The sequence below is a fragment of the Anoplolepis gracilipes genome, chromosome 7, assembly GCF_047496725.1.
Source record: "Anoplolepis gracilipes chromosome 7, ASM4749672v1, whole genome shotgun sequence".
Lineage (NCBI taxonomy): Eukaryota > Metazoa > Arthropoda > Insecta > Hymenoptera > Formicidae > Anoplolepis > Anoplolepis gracilipes.
This window is the reverse complement of record NC_132976.1, coordinates 4,439,604-4,467,500: the sequence shown is the minus strand read 5'-3', so window position 1 is coordinate 4,467,500 and position 27,897 is coordinate 4,439,604. Positions and strand designations below refer to the sequence as shown.

The 27,897-nt window shown below is 30.4% G+C and overlaps 2 protein-coding genes across 11 annotated transcripts; one reads left to right on the top strand and one right to left on the bottom strand.

The window, feature by feature from the left end:
- Positions 1-1,739: 1,739 nt before the first annotated feature.
- Positions 1,740-11,944, bottom strand: LOC140667453 (uncharacterized). Of its 4 annotated transcripts, none has more exons than XM_072895411.1 (10): positions 10,954-11,944; positions 10,626-10,729; positions 6,800-7,260; positions 6,448-6,734; positions 4,248-5,456; positions 3,647-3,936; positions 3,148-3,237; positions 2,826-3,033; positions 2,622-2,723; positions 1,740-2,522 (listed from the first exon to the last, which is right to left on the bottom strand). In XM_072895411.1, the coding sequence occupies exons 2-10, from the start codon at positions 10,720-10,722 to the stop codon at positions 2,183-2,185; spliced, it is 3,084 nt and encodes a 1,027-aa protein (XP_072751512.1). In that variant the 5' UTR covers positions 10,723-10,729; positions 10,954-11,944; the 3' UTR covers positions 1,740-2,182. The 4 variants fall into 4 exon arrangements, with proteins under 4 accessions (XP_072751512.1, XP_072751513.1, XP_072751510.1 ...); XM_072895412.1 differs by having other exon boundaries at positions 3,148-3,225; positions 10,954-11,943; XM_072895409.1 differs by having other exon boundaries at positions 1,741-2,522; positions 2,826-3,237; positions 10,954-11,941.
- Positions 7,506-24,685, top strand: Dysb (dystrobrevin binding protein dysbindin). 7 transcript variants are annotated; one of them, XM_072895417.1, is made up of 8 exons: positions 7,508-7,719; positions 8,151-8,415; positions 22,190-22,302; positions 22,483-22,772; positions 22,859-23,014; positions 23,094-23,234; positions 23,321-24,048; positions 24,203-24,685. In XM_072895417.1, the coding sequence occupies exons 3-7, from the start codon at positions 22,247-22,249 to the stop codon at positions 23,407-23,409; spliced, it is 732 nt and encodes a 243-aa protein (XP_072751518.1). In that variant the 5' UTR covers positions 7,508-7,719; positions 8,151-8,415; positions 22,190-22,246; the 3' UTR covers positions 23,410-24,048; positions 24,203-24,685. The 7 variants fall into 7 exon arrangements, with proteins under 7 accessions (XP_072751514.1, XP_072751515.1, XP_072751518.1 ...); XM_072895413.1 differs by lacking the exon at positions 8,151-8,415 and having other exon boundaries at positions 7,506-7,719; XM_072895414.1 differs by lacking the exon at positions 8,151-8,415 and having other exon boundaries at positions 7,506-7,719; positions 23,321-24,084.
- The last annotated feature ends 3,212 nt before the right edge of the window (positions 24,686-27,897 follow it).

The window sequence follows — 27,897 nt, the reverse complement described above, 5'->3', positions numbered from 1 at the left end:
TTACTTTTACATTAGGATTGTGACGGAAATATCTATATGTATTATTCTTTTATCATATGATACAAATATATACAATATTTTAATACCATATTATCCATCATTCTTGATAATAGAACGTTCTTCTACAAATGTGAATAGAGAAAAATGGCAATTTATTATATATATATAATGTACTATACATATATATATAATTATCTACAATATATTCTAATTATTAATAGGAATGATAATAAATAAAGATTGTATGATTTTTCTTTTTATATGAATTATATATATATATATATATATATATATATATATATATATATATATATATATAAAATTATCATCTATACTATTTAATAATCTTTATAAAGAGATTTTACAAATATAAACAAATATAACTATTTTCTTTTATTTTTTACAAAATGTATGATGTACAACTTAATAAGGTACGTTTTAATATTTTATTAAATAAAAATTAAAAAGATTTTTTTTGTTCTTTCAACAAAATATTGTAGAATATTTTTCTTATGGCCCTATTAACATGTAAATGCTATTTATCTATTTATTTTAATGCTATTTATTTACAAGAAATGTAATCTTCGTACTTTTCGAGACGGAGTGTATAATCTTGTGTGTATACAGTGTTTCAGAGTTAAATGTCCTAAAATATGAAAATATGTTTTAAAATATGAATTTAGGATTTCAAAACAAGAAAAAATTTTTCTCTGGAAGTATGCCTGATGAAAGAGATAATGCTTGCATTTAACAGGGATTGGATTATATTCTTGTAACATTCGACAATTTGTTGGATCTGAAAGGACAAACTTACCAAGTTTCATTAAAATTGGAGAATACGTAAGAACCACTTTGATTAATTCGTTTTTCTTTTCTTTCTAAGGACAGAAATCTATAAGATATTCTCCTTGTTAATTCGCAAAAGCATCGAACAAACTTTGTGAGAAAGTCACCGAGTGATATGAAATGTCACTGAGAAAATTTCGTAGTGATATGTCGATATGTTGTTTATGTATCATTTTTATGATACATGAATAGTTTATTGACAGTTACAAAAACCAAGTTCGTATTAGTAATTGTATATTAACTTTATCATTCTTACCTATAACTTTAGATTTCAATATCTTTGAAATAAAGCGTTTACAGAGATATCTCTAAAAAAATTTTTTTCTTGTTTTAAGGTCCTAAATTCATATTTTAAGTTAGGATATTTAACCCTGAAACATCTTGTAAATATAACAATATTAGGTATACATATAACTGTACCAATATAATCTTTTTTAAGCATTGTTTGTTATCCGGCAGAATAATTCTGCTTAATTAGGTACATTAGCATATTTCATCACATATATTGCACAAGTATATATTAAAAAAATCAATTTTTGATATAAATTAACAAAACTCCTAAATAAATTTTTTTTTACTAATATCGATTAATATAATTAAACATTTTACATATAAAACTAATCAAAATACTACTTGTTACATACTTGTTAAATAATATTATTTAATATTTGATACCGTTAATCCGTGTTTAGATTTTCTTGTACATATCTCAAATTAAAATAACAATAACAGATCCAGTTTCTTGAATAATTTACATATAAAACATGTAAATTTAGCATAGAAAAGTTTCTATTTATAATACATCTTTATTAAAAAAAATATACACAAAATAATTGATTATTTAAGACTTTGTTTATAATATTACATTACAAACTTTAAATTTTTTAATATTCTAAATTAGGGTCTTAAATCTTATTTTATCAAAATTATATAACTTAATATATTATATAGAGAAGTTACATGAAAAAATACTGTATTGCTCTAAGTCTATAAATAAATTAACAAATTTTAATCAGTCATCAACCAATTTTTTGCAACAAGATAAAAAAAATGTCAAATCTTTTCTCTATATTTTTTTTATATAAAGAATATAAAATATACTTGTATATTTATATACATATATTCAATATATTCACACAAGCATACTTTCGTATATTCTTTATATAAAAGATCGCGCGTTTATATTTTACTTAAATTCTATATCACGGTCATTTCGAAGATTAAGACAATACATGTCATGGTCAGTGGCAATACAGTAATAGATTTGAATGTAAAAATAATAATAATAATTACGAATGCGATTGCACACGTTGAAATAGGCCAAATTCGTCCACAGTTACCTGTTTGATAAATGCTTAAGAGGACCGAGACTTAATATAGAGGTAGCACCAAGCGCACCTAGATTACAGGTACTCGAGTTTCTTGCACCGTCTATCGTGATGATCGGCAGACCGAAGTAACCGCCGGTTTGAGCACTCAGTTGCGACAATGGTATGTAGCTCTGAATTCCCAGATTTGACAAACGGTTTAAAACATGTGGCGATTTTAAATCCACGACCGGTAGAGCTAATTCCGCGCCTCCATTTTGTGCCACTGTGTCAACTTCTTTGTGGTAAGTTTGTTTGTGCGTTGTCAATGCTTGAACTGTGGGATACTGAGCAGGACAGAGATTGCATCTTAAAAAAAGAGAAAAAAAATTGTATATATTGTATATATTAATAGATCTGTTATCACTATTCAAAGAGGAAAGTACAAAAAGGTATAATTTAATTCACCTATGATGCAATTTACTAATCGTTCGATGAGTTGCCATGTGTTGTGTCAACATGTCTTGATTTTGAAAGTTTTTATCACATACCTGACATGTTAATAATGCTCTGGAAAATACGAATATAATATGGTCATAAAGTATATACATGTAATTATTAATTAATAACTGTCGTCATTAGATGACGACAAAAAAAATGGACAGCTCTTACCTAGGTGGACGACCACGCCTAACGACTGGCATTTGTGGTGGACTGTCCTGCGTAAGGTCCACAGTCGGTGGTCGCGGCGGTCGTTCAACTTGTTCATTAATCGGCGATTTGTTCTGCTTGTTTTGCGGAACAGCAAACTGCCCTTGCTCCTGTTGCTTTCTTTGTGAACTAGTTGGTATGATAGAAATAGCAGAATTCAGATTGAGCGCTGTAACATTTAAAGGCTGCTGTGAAGGTGATGGCCGCTGCTGCTGCTGAGATATCTGCTGTTTGCTTTGTTCACTTGTCTTATTTTTATTTGCAGCTGGAGTAACTGTTATACCTCGAGCCGCAAGGACATTCGCCACCGCCTTGGCATCGGATTTCTTTCCTCCCGAGTTTGGCGTGTTCTGGACTTGAGCTGGAGTAGAACCTTTGGATTAGTAAAATACGGCATTCTTTATTTTATTACAATACACCCCTTCTGTGAATATAGTGATTTTCATTTAAAAAAATCTATATTTATTTAAACAATAAAACATATGTATATGCGGTAAAATTAATAGAAAAATTTAGCAAAACAAATATTTAAAAATTTTTAAATTGCAAATATAATACAAACTTAGATTTTGTAGAAGCATAACTCAAAATATTGTTGGACAAAATCATAGAAAACTAAATTTCAAAGAAGAGGCATTTTACATAAGCGTGACATAAAAAAGGTGAGGGGAAAGAGAGAGATGTAAAGAAGTACCAGAACTTAAAGAAAATGACAATTACAGTTATAAAGAAAAAAAATTTTCATTAATAACAAATTTTATGATTAGTAAATTTAAAATTACCAGGTTGTCGAACACTTAGAGTGATCGAATCTGTGAGATGTATCGTAGAATCATTTCTACTGGTTTGCTGGGTAGTAGCTCCCTGAACATTTTGAATAACGGGTAATCCATCGTTTCTCTTCTGTTGTGCTATGACGTGACAATCCGCGTCTTCGTTTCTATCGGGCAGTAGAACATCCATACGCCTTTGCTTCACGGGGTTATTTTGTGGTTGAACTTGCATAGATTGCTGCATGGGCCTCTTCATGCGTTGACGAGGAACTGAACTAGTTTGCGGTAACCTTGGCGCTCTAACAATCAAAAATAATATATACACCAAACAATTCGCATATAGAGGGTGTCCTAATAAAGGTAGGCAATCTCTCGTGGGCACGTAGGGCAGGTAAAAATAATCCCATAAGTTCCAATAAAATTTTTTTCTATAAACCATTTCTACCAAGATATTTGTTTCTAAAGTTTACATTTGAGAATTATTTTTCTTAAATAACTTTTATATTACTTGGTAGATCTTAATAATGTATAAGAACTTTTTTTATTATTAAGTGAAGATCTTTAAATGTAACATATGTTAAATACATGTAATAAATGTTTCTGTATTTACCTGCTATTTTGGACAACAGCTGTCGTTGGTGGATACCGTCCACGTGGAATTTGTTGGGGTAATTGTGGATGCATCTGCGGAGGAGGCGCAGCTATCGGAGGATATGGACCTGGCCCATACTGATATAAATGCGCCATGTGTGGAGGATAATGTATACTTTGCGGACCGGATACTCTGTACAAGGGCGGTCGACCCGGTGGCTGTACAAAATAATTCGGTCCAGGTATCATTGTGTTTGCGCCCGGAGGAAGACTAGGAGGCATTTGTGCCTGTGGAAGAGGCATACGCTGCACTTGTTGTGCCAGTTGCTGCACGGGTGGTGGGAGTTGCTCAAAATTTACCGGTGGTATTTGCATTTGCGGGCCAGTCGTTGTAGCCGCAGCCGCATTAAAGGTCGGCGAATTAGTTTGATGCGGTGATGTTAACGGCGAGGTTCTACTGAGCTGTTGCTGTTGCGAGCTGTTCGTTGATGATGTATCCACAGGTACGGTATGAGGCGAGTGCGATGTTTGACTCAAGTGTGGCGAATTCTGATTGACGTGCGGCGAGTTTGACAATTGATTATGAGGAGACAGGCTCACGCTTGGCGAAAGCGGAGTACCATGCGTCTGCGCCCGATGCATCGATACCTCCATTGCTGAATGGAAGATGAGATTGGCGCATTCCGGGATATTGCATTGATAATGACCTGCTTTACTACGATGTTCATCTAGATGCGCGATATCTTTAAATTTCTCGTTGCAGATGCGACACGTACTGACAGTTTCTGCCAGTTTCTCAAGGGGCACATACTCCGATGTCTCGCTGGACAAATTGTTTGATGAGACCTCGTTCGGATTACGTCTCTGATGTTCCATGAGAAAATTATGCAACAGCGACCCAGTGTTCTCCATGTTGGAATCACCGCCAGTATCCGCCTGTTGCTCGTTGTTCTCTTTATTAAGATCCTCATTATTTTGGTTGGACAACTCAGTGGATAATTGATTCCAATTGAAACCTTGTGCTTGTTGCTCAGTCGAATCTCTGCTCTTATCTTCACTGTCGCATACTGGAGCACGTTCCGTCGAATGATTGGAAAATGTGGAAGACTTTGGAATAATGTTGATGGAAGGATTCTGTCCAAGAGTATGTATCATATCAGAATCATGGTTTCTATCATCTTCGTCCTCAGCAGACGAATTATCGATCAATTGAGTTGTTGATCTAGAACTATAAAAAAAATTGCAAATAAAATATTTAATAATGAAAATGTTCATGTATAATATGTATGTAAATATAAATTGTAATATTTATTATTAATATACAGGGTGTTTCCAGGTTAAATGGCCAAACTTGAAATATGAATTTAGGACCTCAAAACAAAAAAAAATTTCTTTTGAAAGTAGGCTCGCAAACGCTTCGTTCAAGAGATATGGACTTCTTAAGTTACAGAACTATAGGAATGAATAATGTCGAAATGCCTCTGTTTTTATTTTGAAAATGAAAGGCATTATTTTGTTTTCTTGCAAGGAAAACTTTTTCTTACTATGGTCGAGAGGACCTCGACAATGGCTTAATATTTATTTTCCCGGAAAATCGATCATGTTGGGTCTGTAGCTTGGTCTCTGGGTTTACCACATTTAACATCATTAGATTTTTTCTATGAAGTACTCTCAAGTAAAAACTATATGAAGGGCCTGTTAATGACCTTCGATCATTACAACGGAGAATAGAATCATTACAAGCGTGCGAAGAAATTACAGACGCACATTGCCAGTTAACCACTCGTTCTCTCATCGATAAGTGCAATGCTTCTCTCCGAGCTGGAGGTTATTATTTTGAACAAAATACTTAATAATTGTGATAAAGCAATAAAGAGAATAAACCTACATTATTTCGACATTATTCATTCCTATAGTTCTGTAATTAAGAAGTCAATATCTCTTGATCGAAGCGTTTGCGAGTATACTTCCAGAGGACATTTTTTTTTTGTTTTGAAGTCCTAAATTCATATTTCAAGTTTTGCCATTTAACCTGGGAACACCTTGTATATTGAATTTATACATTTACATTGATAAAATGGAAATTTATAAAAAAAAAATTTTACAATCAACTTAAGCACTAAAATTCTTCCTTAATTCTATACTGACGTTCTCATCTTAAACGTTTGCCATCTGCATTATTCAATCATATAATCTATCTAATATTATAATCAACTTACTTCGACTGTTCTCCGAGTTTTTTCAAATTTTCAATAGTTTCTCTACATGTTGCTTCCAAAGCATCTGACTCCTCATGATCTTCAGGTTCTGACAACCGTTTCTCAGAATTGTCATAGTTATCGCTACTTTGTATGTCATCAACATTTTGATCCTCTTTCTCAATGGATGGATTTGCCATATCACTTCCTACACCAGAATCACCCTCATTAACATCTATAGATGGTCTTTCATTCTCTTCTAATGGATTATGATCTTCCATACCAAATTTAATGTTTTCGTAATCATCCTGGAAACAAAACTGTTATAGAAAAGAAATCAAATTTCAATTTTAGCACTAACAAAACAACTCACTTGTTGATCCACCATCACGTTTTCAAAAGGTTCATTAACTGAACCTTTCGCTGCTTTGTTATTTCTTTGATCATTCTCTTTAGCACCTGCCACGTCTTCTTGCTGATGATTCTTGATAACTGGGTTAAAATTACTATTCACAACAGTAAAATCTTCCGACTTTGAAGATGTCTTTTTCAACGTAAGCTTCAGAGGTTCGGCTGTGTTCTTCTTCAGAGTAAGCTTCAGCAGACCCTTTTTTTCAGGATCTAACCAATATGTGTCTTCACTTTGCTTCTTTACCTTTACCTTTGGATTAGTCACTCTCTTGAGGACAATGCAAGGCTTCCTTAGATGGGTGGAAATATGAGTACGTAGTAATTTTTTGGAAGCAAATTGCTGACCACAAACGCCGCAATTCAGCAGCAATTGGCGATCATTCAAGTTGTCATCCGGCGAGCTGGGAGTGCCCGCGCGTTTGTCTAAAACAGAATGCATGGATGCCATCACTTACACCTCTCCCCCCAGGGTTACATATTTCTGCAAAATGCCGTATCGCGCACATGTATTACACGCGCGCGGCGTTACATACTGTACTGTAAAGTTTGTTTGGTGCGCAGAAGTTACATCGTTATATCGGAACGATAGGAGGGGGAGAGAAAATATAGACGCGCGATAGAAAGAGAAAGAGAGTACGCAAAGAACCGCAAACACCTACCAAGATCAAATACCGATGGAGAACGTCCTTGTCCATCAATACAATCGCGTATAGTCAATCGAAACGTCGGGTCGCCCGCAATTTGCCGCGTTTTCTTTCGCCTCTGTCAAAAAACCGTTCTCACCACGATGACATTCGACACGAATGTAGTGCGCGAGCGCACGCATTCGTTGTGCGCACACGTTAACACGAGAGAGAAGAGATGCACTTTACATCGGCGACAGTACGTGTATATATCTATATATATATATATATATATACATATATACGTGTGTGCCTATACATATATATATATATATATGTATGTATATATTTACATACGATATGTAAACAAAGCCATGCGCGCGATTTTGTTTCACTTCACGGTAGTGTCGTGATAATGGTTACGTAAAATGGTAGACGCCATAGCATAGATGAAAACAATTTCCTTATTGCCGATAATTGAAAACGCAACTCGCCAATCGATACGTGGCCAAAGCGCGCGCCACATTGGCCGCTTTCGGCTCGCGATTTCCCGCCACCGATTGGTTCATCGCGATGTATTTTCTCGTAATTCGTAATATTACGATGAGCCATAAAAACGCAAAAAGCACCTCTAATTTCTTCAACGTTTTCGGATCTTAATTGTGTGAGCATTTCGTGCCTTTTTCAAAGATAATTTAAGAAAAAAAACAGAGGAGAAAATTAAACGGTGGACTGAAATTTCGTCTAAAAATAGAAAAGTGATCTACGTCTCAAGATTTATTCTGGAAAAAGACTTTGCTGGAAAAATGGGAACACAATGAAGAAAATATGCTGCATGCTGCATGACAAAGAACTCGATGAGAAGAATGGCGGACGTCTCGTGTACGAAAACTTGGAGCTCATCAATGAGATGCATAAGTATTCCGTATATAACAGAGTATCGTAGGCATTAAAGGTAAGTTGCGGGATGGAATGTCATTATACGACATGGTGTTATCGCGCGCGAAATGATTGCACGCGCTTCTTGTCGCGCGCCGCATGTTTACGAATTCCTAACCTGACATGAATTTGTATAGCCAGCGAATGTTGATTGACAAAAGTCGAAAGAATTTTTTGTTTCCCAAGTTGTTTTGCGTGTATTTACTTCTATATAGGTCACAATGATAATAATTATTGAGACATTCAACGCACGCGAATATATATTTAATTATTATCAACAATATTGTTGTCAATTTTGTATAGAAAAGTAATACTGAGTGATCTCGGCAAAATAAAAAAAAGATATTGGATAAAGCGTAGGTAAAAATAATATTCAACGCTAGTAGTTTGAATAACTTATTCATGTGTCTTTCATATGCAAATTTACAAAACGTAACAGAAAATATGTACACAACAATAAAAATATTTTGTACAAAGCAATACAATTAAAATGATGTAAATTACCAAACTGATGTGAATTAAAATTTATTATAAAATTATAATTTATTACTATATTATAATCTTCAAAATAATGCAATAACTAGTAATATTGGCAATATTATTAACTGATTTGTTTTCATAAATAATGTTCTTTTATATCTTATACATCAATAAAAAACTATATATTATCCTTTATAAAATTCAAAGATGACATAAAAAGATAAGATATATCAATGTAGCTAGATAAATAAATATATCTAAATTATTTTATACTAAAATTTTCTTAAAGAATTGTATATATATATATATATATATATATATATATATATATATATATATATACACAATTCAGGGTGTCCTCAATTTAAATGGCAAATTTTCGGGAGCGTGTACGAGACCGAGAAACTAAGACAAAAAGTCCTTTAGAGATTTGCTCCATTTTGGAGAATATCGTTTTCACTTTTTTACTTATTTATTTACATTTTATTTATATTATCAACTATTTAATGTAGATATTGTTCAAAATGCTGCATTACATCTAGCAGTGACCACATTAATTGCAACTAGACATTGTTCTGATACAACTGCCTAAAGACTGATTAAGAACTAGGAGAAAGCAATAATGTAAACAAACAAAAGAATGTAAAGGATAACGTCAAGTGTTTACATATGTAAGGAACCTTGAAGCAGAAAGTTTATTCGGTGCCAATCGACTCGAGAGAACAACTGACAATGAGATTGAATTTTTGCGATTTTCTCCAAAATGGAGCAAACCGAGCAAATCTCTAAAGACATTTTTGTCTTAGTTTTTCGGTCCCCTATACGTTCCCGACGTTTTGTCATTTAAATTGGGGATACCCTGCATGTATGTATGTATATATATATATATATATATACAATTCTTTAAGAAAATTTTAGTATAAAATAATTTAGATATATTTATTTACCTAGCTACATTGATATATCTTATCTTTTTATGTCATCTTTGAATTTTATAAAGGAAAAAATATAACTTTTTATTGATGTATATCTATATATACATATATATATATATATATATATATATATATATATATATATACAATTCTTTAAGAAAATTTTAGTATAAAATAATTTAGATATATTTATTTATCTAGCTACATTGATATATTTTATCATTTTATGTCATCTTTGAATTTTATAAACTACTGTTGCTTTTTTCATAAAAGTTATATTTTTCACTAAATCTAAATTCTATATATTACATAGTAATCATTGTATTTTCAACTTTATTTTTGTCTTTTATCTTGTTTGTATCATTGACATATCAAGATTATATAAGATTTATTGATATATCAAGTATTTATTTTAAACCTGATTGAATTACATAATTATATATATATATATATACACATATTACGTCATATACATATATTTATAATGCAATAACTAGTAATATTGGTAATATTATTAACTGATTTGTTTTCATAGATAATGTTCCTTAATATCTTATACATCAATAAAAAATTATATATTTTCCTTTATAAAATTCAAAGATGATGTAAAGAGATAAGATGAATATAGCTAGGTAAATAAATATATCTAAATTATTTTATACTAAAACTTTCTTGAAGAATTGGCCAAAATCTATGATACATAAAAGGATGATTTTACATTTATATTGATTCAATGTTACACAGTTATAATACACTTTAAATTAGTATTAGTCTATATGTTACAACTGATTATTGTCACACAAACACATACCGAAATTTTGTAACAGCTCCACAGCGCCGTCTTTACAGATATTATTATGTCCAGAAAATTTTAATTTTTCAAAATCGTGATCCAGCGGATTGTTCATTTCCAATCTGTAAACAAATAAATAATATCAGAAATTTTAATAAGAGACGCAAGTGGAAAATTGTATTTGTCTCATTTAGTCGTTATATTCAATATAAATTCGCAAATTCATTGATTAGACAGACAAATAATTATTTCATATTATGTAATTTATAATTTACATAATTTATAATTCTTTTCTTTATTTATCTTTGCGCATAAATTTATATGTTACAATATACATTATACTCACAGGCATTGTTATCAACAATGCGGATTGTCATAAGATTATCAACATTGGCTTATCCTTAATTGAATTCCAAAGTTGAAATTCCACCGGACATTAATCGGCAACACGATATCGTATTATCACAGATTTGTAATTTTTATTATCGAAGCAACTTAGAATCTTGCAATCTCTTTCGATTGAATCCCGATTCAAGAGTTGCTATTTTACTATTCGTGCGAATGAGCAACAGATTTAGTTGCGCAAGATCAGAACATGAGATGTTGATCGCGGCAAATTACACAACAATACACCGGCAACTTGACATTCCGTTAAAACATTGCGAATCGGTGAACTCACTGTTCAGCGGTAGGTAAAATCAATTAAACACGCAGGCTTAGAATCTTCTTGACGCATACCGGGTGATATAGGCGGGAAATCGGTTTTCTTATTTCATGGATTGCGACGGTGATATTCTTTTCTTTTACGTTTTGTGTGAGCGTAACTGGACACACCGTAATAGTCGATCCCTTCTGTTGTCGATTTTATGGTCGCGTGAGTATAATCGTACTCCCGCGCTTCCTTCGGGGAGGGGCTTTCTCTTATATATGATTGAATATGGCTGACAAAATATTATGGCTTGATCACTGGTGGCTCATGTATACAGTACTACTACACTCGTCGAATTGTACTTATTGTTAGAGTTGAGCAAAATTCTCAACGGATGCGTAATTTCCGATGATGGCCGATGGTTGCGATCCGTCGTCTTACTAGCCGTGTCTAATCTGAACTTATTATTAGTACGTGCTCTACATGTGTATATTTCTCGAGTTGCTAATATGGCGGCGGACGAAAGACGCGGATGAGTGGAACGAGCACGCGCGAGCGGCAAGATAATCAACTCGGTGTGAATCGTGCCGAACTGTTGAAGAACCGAACTGTTCAGCGACAAGTTCAGAATGTTCAGATGCGTTGTTTTGTAAGAACGTGCGCGCGCGCGCGCAAGATCGTGGGGTAGCATGCGTCGTTCGTTGTTGCAACGGACGGCAGCATTATTGCTTCTCCCTCTCCTTTTCTCTTTTGTCTCCCTCCAATAGTTTCCTTCCCCTCCTTCTCTTTCTCTTGCTCTCTTGCACTCTCCTCTTTACCGTGGCTCTCAGCGATTGGAGGGTCGCTGTATAGTTGATATATGTTGTATACTTAGACACGCGTGGCGTGTGTGTATGTATATTTTCTTTGCTTGAAACCTAACAAGTATAAGAGAGTACGCGGATGTAGGATAGTAAGTAGAAGAAGATGAAGCGGAGAGAGAGAGAGAGAAAGAGAAAGAGAGAAAAAGAGAGAGAGAGAGAGAGAGAGAGAAGAGAGGAGCGCAACGGGAGAAAGCGGTTGTAGAAGGAGTTTGAATTGAAATTAAGTCAACCTAATGTGCACTCAAATGTGAGTGGGGAACCAATGAACGACAACGATTGCTCGCGACGCAAGCGCAGTCCGCTAAACTATTCCATGTCCCTCGTCTTCCTCTCCTTCCTCCCTTCCGTGTATTGTCACTTTTCCTACCATTCTTTTCTCTCTCTCCCCCCTTTCTCTCTCTTCTTCCTTTGTCATCCTTTTTTATCAAGTTTCTCTTCACCCTTCCCACTTCTTTCTTTTTCTTTCTTACTCGCACTCACTCTTCCAAATACCGTAGTTTTCTACTGAATCCCTCATTCCATGCAATTCCCCAGCGAAATCGTCAACGCCAGTTATCCAATTGCCACCTGTCATCCATTGTACTTAAAAGCACGACATTTATATCCATAATTTTGCAACGGTTCTTCTGGTTCTATAGGAATTGAAGCGGTTTGTTTCCTTTCTGACTTATCTCCTAGCTATTGTGAACTCTATAAATACGTATATTGATCGGTAGTATTATAAAAATCAACCGACAATTTAGCATCTTTCAAAGTTATTTCACAGATAATCATGCTAAACTTATCATTCTTTATATCGTAATTGAATATTTCATTATCAGGTTAATCTTGCAGTTTATTATTACGTCACAAACATAACTTCTCTCCGTACTCACTAATATACTGATTTAAGTTATTCAAGCGAAGTAGTAAATTTTTACATTTATTATATCTATTATACGACTTTTATATTTAATTATATATTGTTCTGTAATGCCAAAAAAAGAAAGAAAAAATTAAGATAATTAAGAAAAAAACTATTGACTACTAATATGTGCGCATTATGTAATAGTATTATTAGCGTGAAACACGCATCTTTTAATTTTGTATATGTATGTAAAAGAGAGTAGAAGAGGGTAATATTTTTAAATCTTATTTTTTAAAGAAAACTATAATGTTCTTGAATAGTACAATTGCATCTCGAATAACCGGTTTGGCTAACGTAGTTTGCGCAAGTGAGGCGTGGCTGGTAATGGAGGTCGATGAGGACGAATATAGTAGGGGGAACTTAACGGAACATGTCGAAAACGACCGAATCTGCCGAGTCTATTGATCGTAACGGATTTCGGTCCTGAGATATTCGAATAACACAATGTAGAGATTTTATATTTAGCCATCAGTGAATGGTTCTACTTAGTAGATTTAAATAGAAAGCTCCAGGGCAGATAGAACGGTCTTTAACTTCATCATTTGTATGCCTTGAGCATAGAAAAAGTAGCAAATTACTTTGTAAATTACTTCAATACAAGTATTTAGAGTTATGTTTGACTTACTTCTCGAAAAGAGATTGTCAATCAAGAGGTTTTGTATACAATATGAAAAGAATCTAATTTTATATGCTACGTACTTAACAAACGAACTTCATTACTTACAATGAATAACAGTCTGAACATAGAATAGAGGCCTTCGATTTGAGCGAAGGCCATACTCTGTCCGTTTCCAGACTGTGCTCAATCACATAAAAAAGCTTTTAATGTTGCTAAATGGCAAACAAATGTTCAATTCAAATATTTTACATGTTACGGCGATGCAAAATGTCGCTATGTTGTGTACCTATTAATAAAAGTTAATAATAGTAATATAATAATAAATATCTTCTTATAAAAGCTAATAAAAGTGTATAATTAGCCAACTGTAATTGCGGATTCTGTGTAAAGCTGCAAGCCGCATGCAATTGGATGGTCAAATATGCATCCGGCTGCCGCCGGTATTCACATTCCATGAAATACTTGACTATCGATTCCTCTCATTTCCCACCCTCGCCTGTATAACTCCCCTGTCCTACGGTTAGAAACTCCGTACTAGTATGCGCAACGACCGTGTTAGTTCGTGTAGAGAGGGTAATCCCCTTCATGGAGCAGGCGAGATTACCACGATATAGTAGCGGCGTAACTTGGGAATGGCGAGAGTGAGCAGAGAAAGAGAGAGAGAGAGAGAGAGAGAGGGGGGGAAGAGGGGGGGGGAAGATGAAAGAGAAGAGGAAAGATGAAAGAGAAGAGGATATTGAAAATAAGAGAGAGAGAGAGAGAGAGAGAGAGAGAGAGAGAGAGAGAGAGAGAGAGAGAGAGAGAGAGAGAGAGAGAGAGAGATAACGCTCCATGACGTACATTGACCCACCGTTCCCTTCTACTACCGCTCCTCAAGCCCAGTTTATTACGAGTTGCGCACAACTTTCTAAGCTCGATTCCCTTCCTGATGAGTTTTGTTCAAGTTACATCTCTCGATTGGAGAAGGGGAGGGAAGTGAAAAAAGCTTGCGAGTTCTCGAATAGCGCTTTGTTAACTGAAGTCGAAAGGCTGTGTCTTACAAGCTGTTTGAGCTTATTGTATGTGAAAGCACTTCAATTCAGTTCGCGTTTCGACGCAAAAATTTTGGCCCCTTCTTTTTTTCCGTCACTGCGCACGTTCTGCGCACAATCCATTTTATAACAAATTTATGTAGCAGTTCCGATTTACATTTTTTATATAATTATGATAAATTTTAATGCATTGAGACAACTGATATTATCAAATCAATACTAATGCAATTGTAAATATAGACACAACTGTCAAATTCTGGACCGCAAACTCATTAAAATCGATTAACTTTTCTTTCATTCTGTATTATATATCGGAAAAGAATATTATATTTTATCACAGTTTGTTATTAAAAACTCTTCGTAATATTTGTTTTATTTTAGCGTAATAAAATAATATTTAATAAATATTAACAATCTACTATAAATATATGCAACCCAAGATAATGTATCTTTTACAACTAAAGATTTTCATATAGATTGTATTAAAGTTATATATATCTATTATCTATTATCATTATTTGCTTTATATGTGCATCTCGTTTCTCGTATATTTTATATAGGATAATCATATGAAGCAATGCTTCAGCATAACATATAGCCGCATGTGAGTTTGTATAACCAACGCGAAATGCAATAATCGAATAACAAACCCAATATTACTCAATCGCGATGAGAGTTAATGCATTTGCTGAAAGCGCAATAAAAAATAATAGCGGTTCTTCTCTCTCTCGCTCTCTCTCTCTCTCTCTCTTTCTCTCTCTCATCTACGACCCCTCTACTCCTGCTGCTGCAGAGGGTGAAGGCGAAATAGCATTGGAAACCTAACCACGCTCGTACTGCGCCTGTGCGTCGTTGTGTTGCTGGTCAATCGGTCGCCGCTGTTGCTGGTGCGCTTGCTTGCCCTCACCTCAGTCTCCGTGACAGAACATCAGAAACGATCAGACTAGACAGAAAGAGAATGCTTGGAAACGGGGGGGGATATTCATCTATTCCTCCCGCAACTCCTCTTCCATTACCCAGACTAGTTTATTCACATATCTACCTAAAAGAACTTCTACATATTTACTCATACCAAAACTTACGACCCGCTTTGAGTCGATATCTCCAACTTCGTTCTCTTCTCTTTCCTATATTCTCCACACACACACATACACAACGGCATTCTTTATGTTACGTTCCTGTTTTCCTCATTTTTTACCTTCACTTTTATAGCCATGCTATAAAGACACAATAATATCTATTAGTGACTATTTGTTTACAAGACCTACCTACCTACCTACCTATCCATGATCTCAAAGATCTTTCTACATTTTATAAATAACATTTCTCAATAAAGAAATATGTTCGAAAATATTTATTTTTTACAACAGTTGAAAATGCAATTTTGACACTCCTCTTTTCCTTTTTCTTGTATTAAGAGTGATGACAGTTTAATACTACTTGAAGAACAATTAATGTTTTAAGAATATACGATTAGTTATATCATCAGCAATGTAGTCGTGATATTTTCTCTCGCGGCACGGTTAATTCGCAATTTGACCTCGTTTGTTGACCTCACTGGTTGCTAGGCACCAGTCGCACCGATACGGTACCGCGGAGCAAGGGAGGAGAAGGGGTTAAGCTTTTGCGACGTTGCCAAATAGTTCGCGAAACCAACCAACACAACGCAATCAACCAACCAGCCAACCAACCAGTCAGCAAACTGACGGTTCAATGCGTTGAAAATTCCTGACATCGTGAACGGGACAATCAGTCAATTATGCGCAAAATCAGCGTAATTAATCGGTGCAATTGATAGTTGTCTTTTTTCGATGTTTTCTTTTTTCATACTGAGAAGCTTTAAGTATTATATATATATAACTCTTAACGCTAACAATAAGTCTATTCTTCTTACTGTTAGCCGGAATTTTTTACATCTTTTTATTTTTTATATTTAAAATTATATATATATATATATATATATATATATATATATATATATATATATATATGTGTGTATATACATAAGATTATAATTTGATAATTTTTTATACTTTTTCTTTTGTTCAATATTTCAAAAATATTTTTTGTACAAAAACAGTGTACGAATAAAAAAGATGAACTTTCATATTTTCAGACAATCAAATTTAGTTTCTTCAGGTTCGTCTCTTGCTTCCCCTCGTTCTTTTTTACTCAAATTAGAATCACAAAACTACATATGACGTAATGTCGATATGAATTATGCCGATTGTACAATTAATAAAGCAAAACACACAATATCTAATATGTATTTACAATTGATACAAAATGTTATGCTGACTTGTTATATATAATCGAGTTCACTATGACTGCATAATTAATAACTAACTTCGAATGATTTACCATATGAAATGGCAAATTATTTTTAGCATTTGTAAAATATAAAAGTCATAGTTTTCCCTCTTCTCCCCCTCCCCCCCCTCTCTCTCTTTCTTTCTCGTGTGACTTACACATTACGCATACATTAATAAATATTTATTTTATTATTTCTTTTTTTATCGAGATGATATTAAATTTATAATTATAAAACTTTATCTAATCTCTTTTACTTTATTATTTGATGCTATTGTGTTCCATCTCAAACTACTAATTATATTGGATAATTATTTTTTTATACAAACTTTGATAAATACACTACATTTTATACTTGATTAAAATATATATTATTATAATTTATAAAGTTATATATTTTGTAATACATAGACTCATTGTTTTACATTAAAATTAAAGTTTCAGTTAATTTTTTACAATATTTCCATTGATAACATTTTTTCTAATATTTAGTAGTAATTGGCTAATATATTTAACTCTGCTTGCTTTAATTATATCTTTTTTTTTCTGTAACAAATCTTATTTTTGTTTCAATAAATGTCATTTTTAAATGTCTAAATAGCATAATCATATGAAAAATCTTTATATTATACTATTAAATATATTTTTTAATATGTCCTGAAATGTTTTAAAATTTTAATTGTCATGAACATTTATTCTTTTATATATTGTATTATAAACGAGAAAAATAAATATTTATGTATATCATGTTTTTCATATGAGCTTTTGATATATTATATGTTGTGATATATGAGTAACGAAGTCATATATATATATATACATGTAATTATAAATCCCCCGTAGAGCCATGCGCATCATATATATATATATATATATATAAGTTATGTGTGTTATCTGAAGTTATATAAATACAATTACATAATCATTCAAAAATATGTAAAAATAATAATTTGCATGATACATATGCATATTATCTATTTCCTACCTTTCTTTTTCTCTCTTTCTTTCCTTCTTTATTTCTATGTATCTTCTCTCTAAATATTTTAAAGTGAAATTTTCATTCTAATCATGAAGTCACTGACCAGTTCACTCCAAGTGGAGTAAACATTTACTTCAATAGATTGAATTTATTCACTTTAAGACAAAAAGTGAAAAACATTCACTCTTATTTTTAAAGTGAAGTCATTAACACTCCAAACTTTCAATTTAAAGTGAAATCTCCTGCGTAGTTCTTTCCGTGTGTCACTTTTAAGTTGGAATAGTGCAGCATAAGCGACAACGTATATAAAAAACCGTGAAATATTACTCTTTTTAGGATTGAAGGATAAATCCAATAAAGAGCGAATAATTTTATTTTTTTGAAAAGTGAAATTTCACTCTACTTCGACTGGCAGTATTTTCATTATTGCTTGGACTGAGATTTCACTCCAAAAGAGTAAAAAAATTTAGAGAGTTATTACTATTTTGAATGGAATAAAAAATTTAATTAAGTTAAAGAACATATTATTTTTCAAGAAAATAATAAAAAGAATTATCGAAGTTTGCTATCAAAATTTATAAAAAAATATGTATCTCAATTTTTTTTTAACTGTTTTATAACATTTTCAAAGTATATAACAATAAGAGAGAAACATTTGTGTATATATGTTTTTCAATTAACTTTATATATTACTTGACGTTACTTATAACATTGAAATACAAAATTATTCGAAATATTAAATGATGGTTTTCTGTGATGTAATGCAAAAAATTAAAAATTTACAAAAAATTACATTCTTGTTAATAGTTTATTTCCTCGGTTATATTTTTTTCGCTTGCAGAAGAGAATACAAATTTACAATCAAAAGATATGCTTTTTTTTATATGCGCCAATAATCAGTAGCATAGTAAAGATGTGAGCGGAGGGGCGGTCTACACCTTTGTTTATTGTTAGCAGAGACGCAATTGAGTGGTATATGACAGTATGTAAACGTATTTTACACAAATAAGGAATAATTATGTAACCTATTACGAGCTAAATTGTGGATGAACAGTCAGTGTTTAAATTATATATAAGTCACATTTATCAGAAGAGCTTACAGAAGTGAGACGTTTCGACGCTTACTTGCGTCTCTTCAGTCACGAATACATATTAGTGAATTGGTTAATAATGAAGCGCTGTAGTTAGGAGTCTTGTATACAACCAGCCAATGTTAGTTGTTCAAAGAGTCGGTTTCTAAAGTTTTTATTACAAATATCTTGATGTAACCAATTATATTTTTTTATTAATTAGACAATGAAATATGTAATGCTTACCTGGTCTCCTAAGATCTAAAACCGTCACAATGACTTGAGTCGTGATATATTTAAAAATCATCTTGAGTACTGTATTGTTATTCCGACAATGAGAGTGTAAATAATCGTCCCTAACTTATATATGTATATAGCTTTGAAGACATGTACTCTGAGAGACAAACAACAACATTGTAGAGACTCTAATAACGGAAAATACATGTTATCCAAAACTGTCAAATCATCAATTTTATTTAGTCCATTTTTTTTTGTTTTTTTTATCAAGATTGTCTCCGAGATTAATCTTTTATAATAATTAGGTTCATGATCGAGTATTTCAATTTTTTCCCAATCTATGGTGTGACTTTCATTTTTAATGTGTTCAGTTATGACTGATGATTTGGCGCATGGTTGTTTTTATGTTCTTTCATTCTTCTAAATGTCTCTTAGTTTGTCCTACATACGTCGCATTGCATTCATTACAATTAATTTTGTATATAAACATATTTTGTTGTTCAAATGGTCGAGTAATGAAGGAGGAAAGGGGACCGTCCCAGGTGCCGTTTTCCCTTACTACGCCATTGCTAATAATGTTTTCACTGAGAATCTATAAATTATTAACAGAACGGTGATTTTTGTTTGGGACTTAATGGTGTTTTCCTAGCATATCTTAATTGGGCGATTCAAAATAAATTAAGGAAAAGATTACATGATTCTTCTGACAATGCAAATAATAAGAGATAGAATAGGAGGATTTTTTTGCATTAACAATGCCACTCGTACAAATCTGCGTTTATATCTCTCGATTGACAAAAGTCAGATCAAATATAATTAATAATAAATGATAACCTCATTAAAAGAGCCATCAAAAATATCATTGAGAGAGAGAGTTAAAGCACACGTGTCTGAGTAATATTTATTTTATTAGACTGTATTCTGACATTTAATTTCATACTTCATTATTTAACTATTTGAATTACTAAAAATAAAAAAATAAAATAATTTTTTTATAATTAGTTGTTAAAATAATAAAAGACAAATATAATAGGCTAAGGAACCATACACTATATGTCCATGTTAAAATCATATATTAATATATAAATCTATATATTAATATATTATATATTAATATATTAATATAATTTAAATTATATATATTATAATTATATTTATAATTATATATTATAATTATAATTATATATTAATATATAAATATCATATATTAAATATATAAATAAAAACATACATTTTCGGTATATTGGTTTTGACATATTTATTAAGATTTATATACATATAACGTATTAGATATTGGGTTCATATTGTATGTAATTGTTTTTCTTTTGAATGTAATATTTTTAAAGGTGACATTACGTGCTATAGTATATTTTTATTAATATTGCTTGCGATTGTAACTTATTGTGAAACCAAAACCATTGTTCTGAAATGTATGTTTTTAATATTAATATATAAATTTAGTACGGATATCTAGTGTACGACTTTTTAGTCCATTACGTTTGTCTTTTATTATTTAAATTACGACAGCATAAAAAGGTTATTTGAACTAAATACATACGAAAGCGAAATAAAATAAGTTGTGTTTCAACTAAAATAAAAATGTGGAACAAAAATAATTGCTATTCTTTATTTAAATTATTTTTAGCTTAAATAAATATAATAAAAAATAAATGAAATGATTTATAAAAATTAATAAACAAAATTTTTTATTCTGTGATTTTTAATCATCAAGTTTCTTATATATATTTAATTTAAATCTTACATATATCATACAAATATATTGAGCGAAACTCAATCTAAGGATATACATCTTATATATTAAAAAACATTGACAAAAGCATCAAAATTATATAATCCAAAACATAATTTTTTGATTAATTTGAAAGTTACATAATTTTTTGCAATTGTATTGTTATTTTATGGAAAATTACATATAGTAATAATATTGCCAAATTAGCCTAATTATTCTAGTAATGAAGATATAACTGGCACAATACTCTATAGATCTTTAATTCGGTACAAATGACAAAAAGAAGCCGCCAATACTGAATACTGCCATTGAATGTGCTTCCATCTACATTTCACTTCCATAATCACTTATATTTGTGGTATCTATTGATACTGTCATCGCGACACAATTCAGTAACTAAATTATCAACAAAGCCATCGAATATCATTGACTTCTTTTCCGTCTATTTTTAGTGTAATTTCATTACTCTCATAAAGATAATATGTTAATTAAATTCTAGTAATTTCCGCCAGCAGAAGATTTACATTCTCATTCTGTATTGATTAAAGCTAAGAGTTGAGAGCGTTTGTTTTATAAACGCTACGAGTGCTTCAAACAGTTCACTTTTGTTGTGACACGTCAATTATGTGTTAATTAGTGTTAAAAAACTGGTATATAAACATCCTTTATTTTATAATGTCTTTTTATTTTTAGTTCAAAATAAGTGTAAATAAAATTTCTTTCTTATCTTATGTCTTTGACTAACAACTTATATATGTTTTAAAATATATATATATATATATATATGAAAATTTTTCATAAAATTGTTATATATTGTGATGAGAGCCATATTTATGGAAGAAATTAAATTCTGTGTAATATAGTGAATATCATTAATTTGGAGATTTAATTATAATATTTAGTATATATAATTTAGTTTACATAATTCATCGAGTATGCCATATATAATTAAGTCATATATAATTGTATTTGTATTTTGAATAACATTTATAAATTATATATAGGAAAATATATAATTAAGATTACAATTATGTAAATTATAGCCTGCATCATACAATAACAAACTCTATACAATACAGAGAAGCTAAATATTTAAGAAATTGTAAAAAATATTGTTACAAAATATCTATAAGAAAAAGTAATTAAAATAATTGTTGTCCATTGTAGATAGCTGCATTTGAAACCTTGTTCGAAGTTAATACGAATGTTTGTCGCAAAAAAATTATGTTTGGATCACTACGTAGCAAGTTTCAGACAGTGCAAGAAGGTATATCTGCCAGGTAAAAAGGATTTATATTTTATATACTGTCTGCTCATATTTCTTATACAAATTTAATATGACTAAAAGTATCATGCATTAAACACAAGTTAAAATTGATTGTATAGACTAAAAATATATATTAATATAAACACACAATGGTAAATTAAAAATTAAAGAGATCAAAAATTTATTATTTCAGTATACGAGGTCTGTCAACCGCTGAACATCCAAAGAGCAAAAAGGTGGTCAACGTACGAAATGTAAATTATAATGCAGGTGCAGATATATTGCACCACTTCCAATTACAGTGGAACGAACTTCATGAGCTTGCAGAGGAAAATGCGGGAAGAGCTCAGGAGGCTGATACACTGATATCCTCTATATACGACAAACTTGAACATGAATGGAACAGTGTTGCATGTTTAAACAGCACTCTAGCCTATATTCCGAAGATTAACAATGCAATTCAAGATCTCATGGACCAAATAGGTAGCTTGGCTTCAGAGATGAGCATACAAGATACAACAAAAATAAAAATTTTTTTAAAACTATAATTTTTATTATATGCCTTTAAGGAAATTTACAAGAAATGTTTGAAGAAGTTGAAGGAGCTTTGTATCGATTGGAAGATCTGAATGAAATGTTAGAATTACAAAATAGACAGCTGGATCACAGATTTCAATTAGCTTTATACAAAGAAAAGAAATTGATAGAATTAAATGAGTTTAAAGGTATTTTATGTGATGTAATACATTTCATACATACTAGCTATATAATACTTTATTTAATTAAAAAAAACATTTTTTTTAGCAAAACTTAGTAAAGAGCACATTGAGAGGGTCTCTCAACATGAATTAAACCAACAAAAAAAATTGAAGGAAAGACGGGAGACCTTTGAAGAAGCTTTTAAAGAGGACCTTGAAGAATACAAAGCAACTGGATCTATACAAAGTATGTTTTTATTTTTATTCCTATCTGTATTCCTTCCAAAAAGGGAGATATATGAATCTATTAATTTCTATCTATTATAAATCTAGAACTGCCAGTTTCTTCACAAGGCCCATCTTTGGACGAAATAGTATTAGACGTTGATTCGAAGATATTTGATGAATTTTTGGAAAATTAGAAGTAGAAATCATGAACTTGTGGGTTATTATGATCTTCCTTTTAAAATGAAATAATTTGCAATGAAATATAATCTTCAACTGCATTTTTTATAATTAGATATTAAGGCTGTGACTCAAACAATTCAAGCTTTTTAGTATAAAGAGACTTGTAAAAAAATGGTCAGATGAATTCTTCCAGAATTGTGTGTGTATATATATATATCGATGCCTATAAACTGGTTTTTAAATTTATTAGAATTTTATATAATCCTTTTATAGATATAAGTATAGTTTATCATTGTATGCAGTTTTTAACACTGATCCAATTTTGACCCTGATAAGAAATTAATATTAATTATACATAAATGTACAAGTATGAGAAAAAAAAAGTTTCGTTAAATTTCTTTAATATTGTATCATGTGTAAATAAATCGATATCTTAATCGCACATTTCCTATGTTCTTTACAATTTGGTACAAATTTGATAAAATCGGGTAAAATTAGCCTCGTATAAGTCAGATGTCACATAGCGCCATACAGTGGAAGATCATGACACCACCGCGTGCGGTACATCAGTTCGTAAACATAAATTAAACAGCTAATTAGAAGAGAAATATAATTATCATTCAAGAAGAATTAAATAACTGACTTTCTTTTAGGTGCGCTATTTTAATGCATATAAATATAACAAAATTGTAAATATTATTTATTTTGATATTTTTAAATGAATTTGTGAGGTTATTTATTATCCCAAAAGAACGAATATATACAAATGTGATTTCATGATGATATTTTTATCTAATGAATTTTAAGGGCGAGTTTGTCGACGAGAGTTAACAAACAATTAGCGTACAATGGATCCAAGTTTTCAGAGAAGAAAAAGAAAGGAAAGATTCTACGACAAGTTTCAAAGAGGCTTTGTAAATACCTGCATGGGCATTACAGCAATTACCAGCGTTTACCTCGGTTATAAAGTATATGAATATTTTCGATACATTCGACCATTACACTTGGCACAGAAAAAATTGGCTCAAGATGAGCTCCTGTTCGAAGGTAAAAACATAGAAGACTCTCCGAATATAGAATTGTCATCGTAGGATGCAATGTTATGCAGCTAATATAAGCAACCTCTGATATATTATCGAAAGAAAAAAAAATAGAAGAGTTAAATGTGTAAAAGAGATGAATGTGAAGCAATATACTTCCAAGAATCAGAAATACTTATGTATACTGTAAACTTTACCTATATGCTCCAGACTTCATGTAATATATAATAAAAGTCACAAATTATGCTCAGCGGATCTGTAAATAAACCTAACACAATACATTACTATATCGTTATATAGTTTTAATATTGTAGATATAATATGTGAAATGCATTCTATTTATTATTAATTACTGTAATGATGGCAAATTTCAAGTATTGTTTTAAATTACTATAAAATATTAATATAACATACAATCTTTTAAAATTATATTAGATGTAAAAAAACTATCAATTTTAGAAAAAAAATTTATGATATATATATATATATATATATATATATATATATATATATATATAATATATATTTACAGGAGTAAAAGTAATTATGATTGTAACTTCTCGGATTAAATAAGTGACTAATCAATTCATCTGATAAAATACTTCTATATAATAACAGAAATATTTTTTACACAGAAATTTGAAATATGTATAGATATAGCAAAAGAAAATATTTTTGTTATTTCATATAGAAGTATTCTATGAGATGAATTGATTAGTCATATTTATTCCGTCCAAGAAGTTGGAATCATAATTACTTTTACTCCTGTTCCCTCAATGCATAATAATAAGAATAATAATGTTAAATTTTATTCCAGCAGAATTTTATTTCTTTTCTCTATTGTATAAAAAGTATATATGTATTGTGACATTTGGAGCCCTGAGTTACCTTCGTCGAGATTGGTGCAAAATTTTGAACCTTGAGTTTGTAGCCTGAATTTTAACATTCATGAGACTTTGTCAAAGAATAATTGCACCAGTCAATTTTATTATTTTAACTATATTATATGCATCAAATTAATTAGAATTTTTTTTTATAAGAGATAAAGCAAAGAAACTTTTTAATTCATCATTACAATTTGGGAAAGGAGATAACAGATTATTCTCTGAATTGTAGTTAATGAGTTAACACATTGTTGGTGCAATCAAACCTGACAAAAAATATTTATATAATGAGTAATGCAAACTTTTATACAATGATTAAGAGAATGTGTATAACTTGTATTATATATACTCTACTTTCTATCAATAGACATAAATAGGGCGCGGAAGGGAGATAAATTCGGTGATGTGTGATGTTTCTGTGAACATATTATATACAATCATGTCTTTCTTCGCTCTAAGATTTTCTTATACATAAAAAAAACACATCTACTTACATTTAACATTTGTATAAAATGCATAGCAAATTGTCGTTTAATTAAAGCATAATGAGTCCTATCAAATTTATTATCGCATTTTACACAATACTGAAATATATAAAACTAATTAATCTTACAAGAAATACATAAAAATCGCAATTTGTCTACTTATTTTCAGAATTAAAAATTATATGAATTTGCATAATAAATATGATATTTACATTGAACTTTAAGGACATGCTAATGATATATTGTTTTATATTTTTAAAATTTTATAAATTTTTCTTTTATATCACTTAAGTAATAATAAGATATTTACTAAAAATAGTAACAATCCTTTTCGCCTTATTATATTATCATCATAATATTATATTGCTAATTTGACAGAAATATAAGTTTTTACATACATAATTATTTTTTCTCTTTTATTAGTTTAAAAATAATAAAAGGACAATTGTCAATTAAAATCTATTAAGAAATCTGTATATTATAAATAAAAACTGTGTTTACTATTTACACATATATCGGTCAAGTATATAACTAATATTTATAAAAATCGCATTTACGAAAGTACGACGAATAATGACAAATAGCTCTTCAAATACAGCATTATCATTATAACACAATACATATTTGTTTTTTATGTATATAATATATTCTTTGCTATATAATAGACATGATTTCTACTCTTGACAGTTTTATTTATATTTCCCAATAGTGTATTTTGGAAAAACATTCATAGACATGATGTGTATATGCGTATATGTATGTGTATGAATATATATGTATATGTATATATTGTATATATGTATATGTATATTAAATGTATATATTGTATATATGTATATTAAATGAAATACTTTGTTATACTTTGTTTTGCAAATATTCCATATATGGCTTATTATGTATATGTCATTGAACATTAGTATAAATTTTATTTCAAAATTATGTGCTATAATTAAATAAATTTATATGATTAATATAGTTTGAGAATTAAGTTTCAGTTAAATTCATTCTTTGCATGGAAAGTAAATGTATAAAAAAATAAGCAAAAAAATTCAAAAAAAAAAAAAAAAAAAATTATATATACTTATAATACAAACTGTGTGTGGAAATATATGTAGATCAATGTCATCTATCAAATTATAAAAAATTATCATTTTGCACAAGATGTCACAAGTTCAACTGAAAGTACAATCATCTTAAAATCATCTTAATAATAATAAATACTATATTAGGCATTAAATTTATATTATAGAATATAATTTTATTTTCAAGTGAAATCTATACTAATAGATGTTCAATGACGTTGAAACAAAGTACAATGTGTGTGTGTGTGTATGTGTATGTGTGTGTGTATATATATATATATATATGAAAATAAAATATATATATATGTACGCAATACATACAATGTCTATGAATGTTTTTCCACAATTGTACATTATCATTATATTATAATGATAACGTAATAATAATATTATAGTAAAAATGTATCTAACGAACTGTAACGAGGCAAAAAGGATTGTTAATGTTTTTAATAAACATTTTATTAATTATTACCTAAATGATATAAAAGAAAAATCCATGTAATAAAATTTTCGAAATATTATTAAAAAGGAAATATATATCACTAACAACCCTTGAAATTCAATGTAAAAAATATCATTTATTATACAAATTTATATAATTTTATACTACTTGAAAAGAATCCCGCATTAATCATATGGGAAATTTATCTCGGTAAAAGTTGGTTTTCTTATATCTTGTAGCTTATGGTTGACTGAACAAAGATATAATAGACACAAAACTAAATAATGGACAATTATTGGTCTACAATCAATCGAATACGAAAAACTCGGGCTGCGGAACGGCCAATTATCTCGGAAAGTATTGGTTTATTGAAACATTAAAACAAAAATAATACGGTTTAAAAAAATTATCTGCTGGTGATATTTATTTAAGTTTTGGATCTTGAAAAGTTTCGTCAAAATCAATGAAAATCTCTATTTTTTAGTGTACATTCGTGTACCTGAAGTTTTCAAAACGTCGAGACGTTTTTAAAACACTGTTGATAAACTTTTTTTCTACAAAAACTTTTT

Coding starts and splice junctions, on each gene's coding strand:
- LOC140667453 (XM_072895409.1), bottom strand. CDS start 10,722: ATGAACAATCCGCTGGATCACGATTTTGAAAAATTAAAATTTTCTGGA. Junction 3,937..4,247: donor GCTGTTGTCCAAAATAGCAG/GTAAATACAGAA, acceptor TTTGATTGTTAG/AGCGCCAAGGTTACCGCAAA. Junction 2,523..2,621: donor ATTAGTAAATTGCATCATAG/GTGAATTAAATT, acceptor TCTTTTTTTAAG/ATGCAATCTCTGTCCTGCTC.
- Dysb (XM_072895413.1), top strand. CDS start 7,699: ATGCACTTTACATCGGCGACA. Junction 22,303..22,482: donor CAAGAAGGTATATCTGCCAG/GTAAAAAGGATT, acceptor TTATTATTTCAG/TATACGAGGTCTGTCAACCG. Junction 23,015..23,093: donor AGAATTAAATGAGTTTAAAG/GTATTTTATGTG, acceptor CATTTTTTTTAG/CAAAACTTAGTAAAGAGCAC.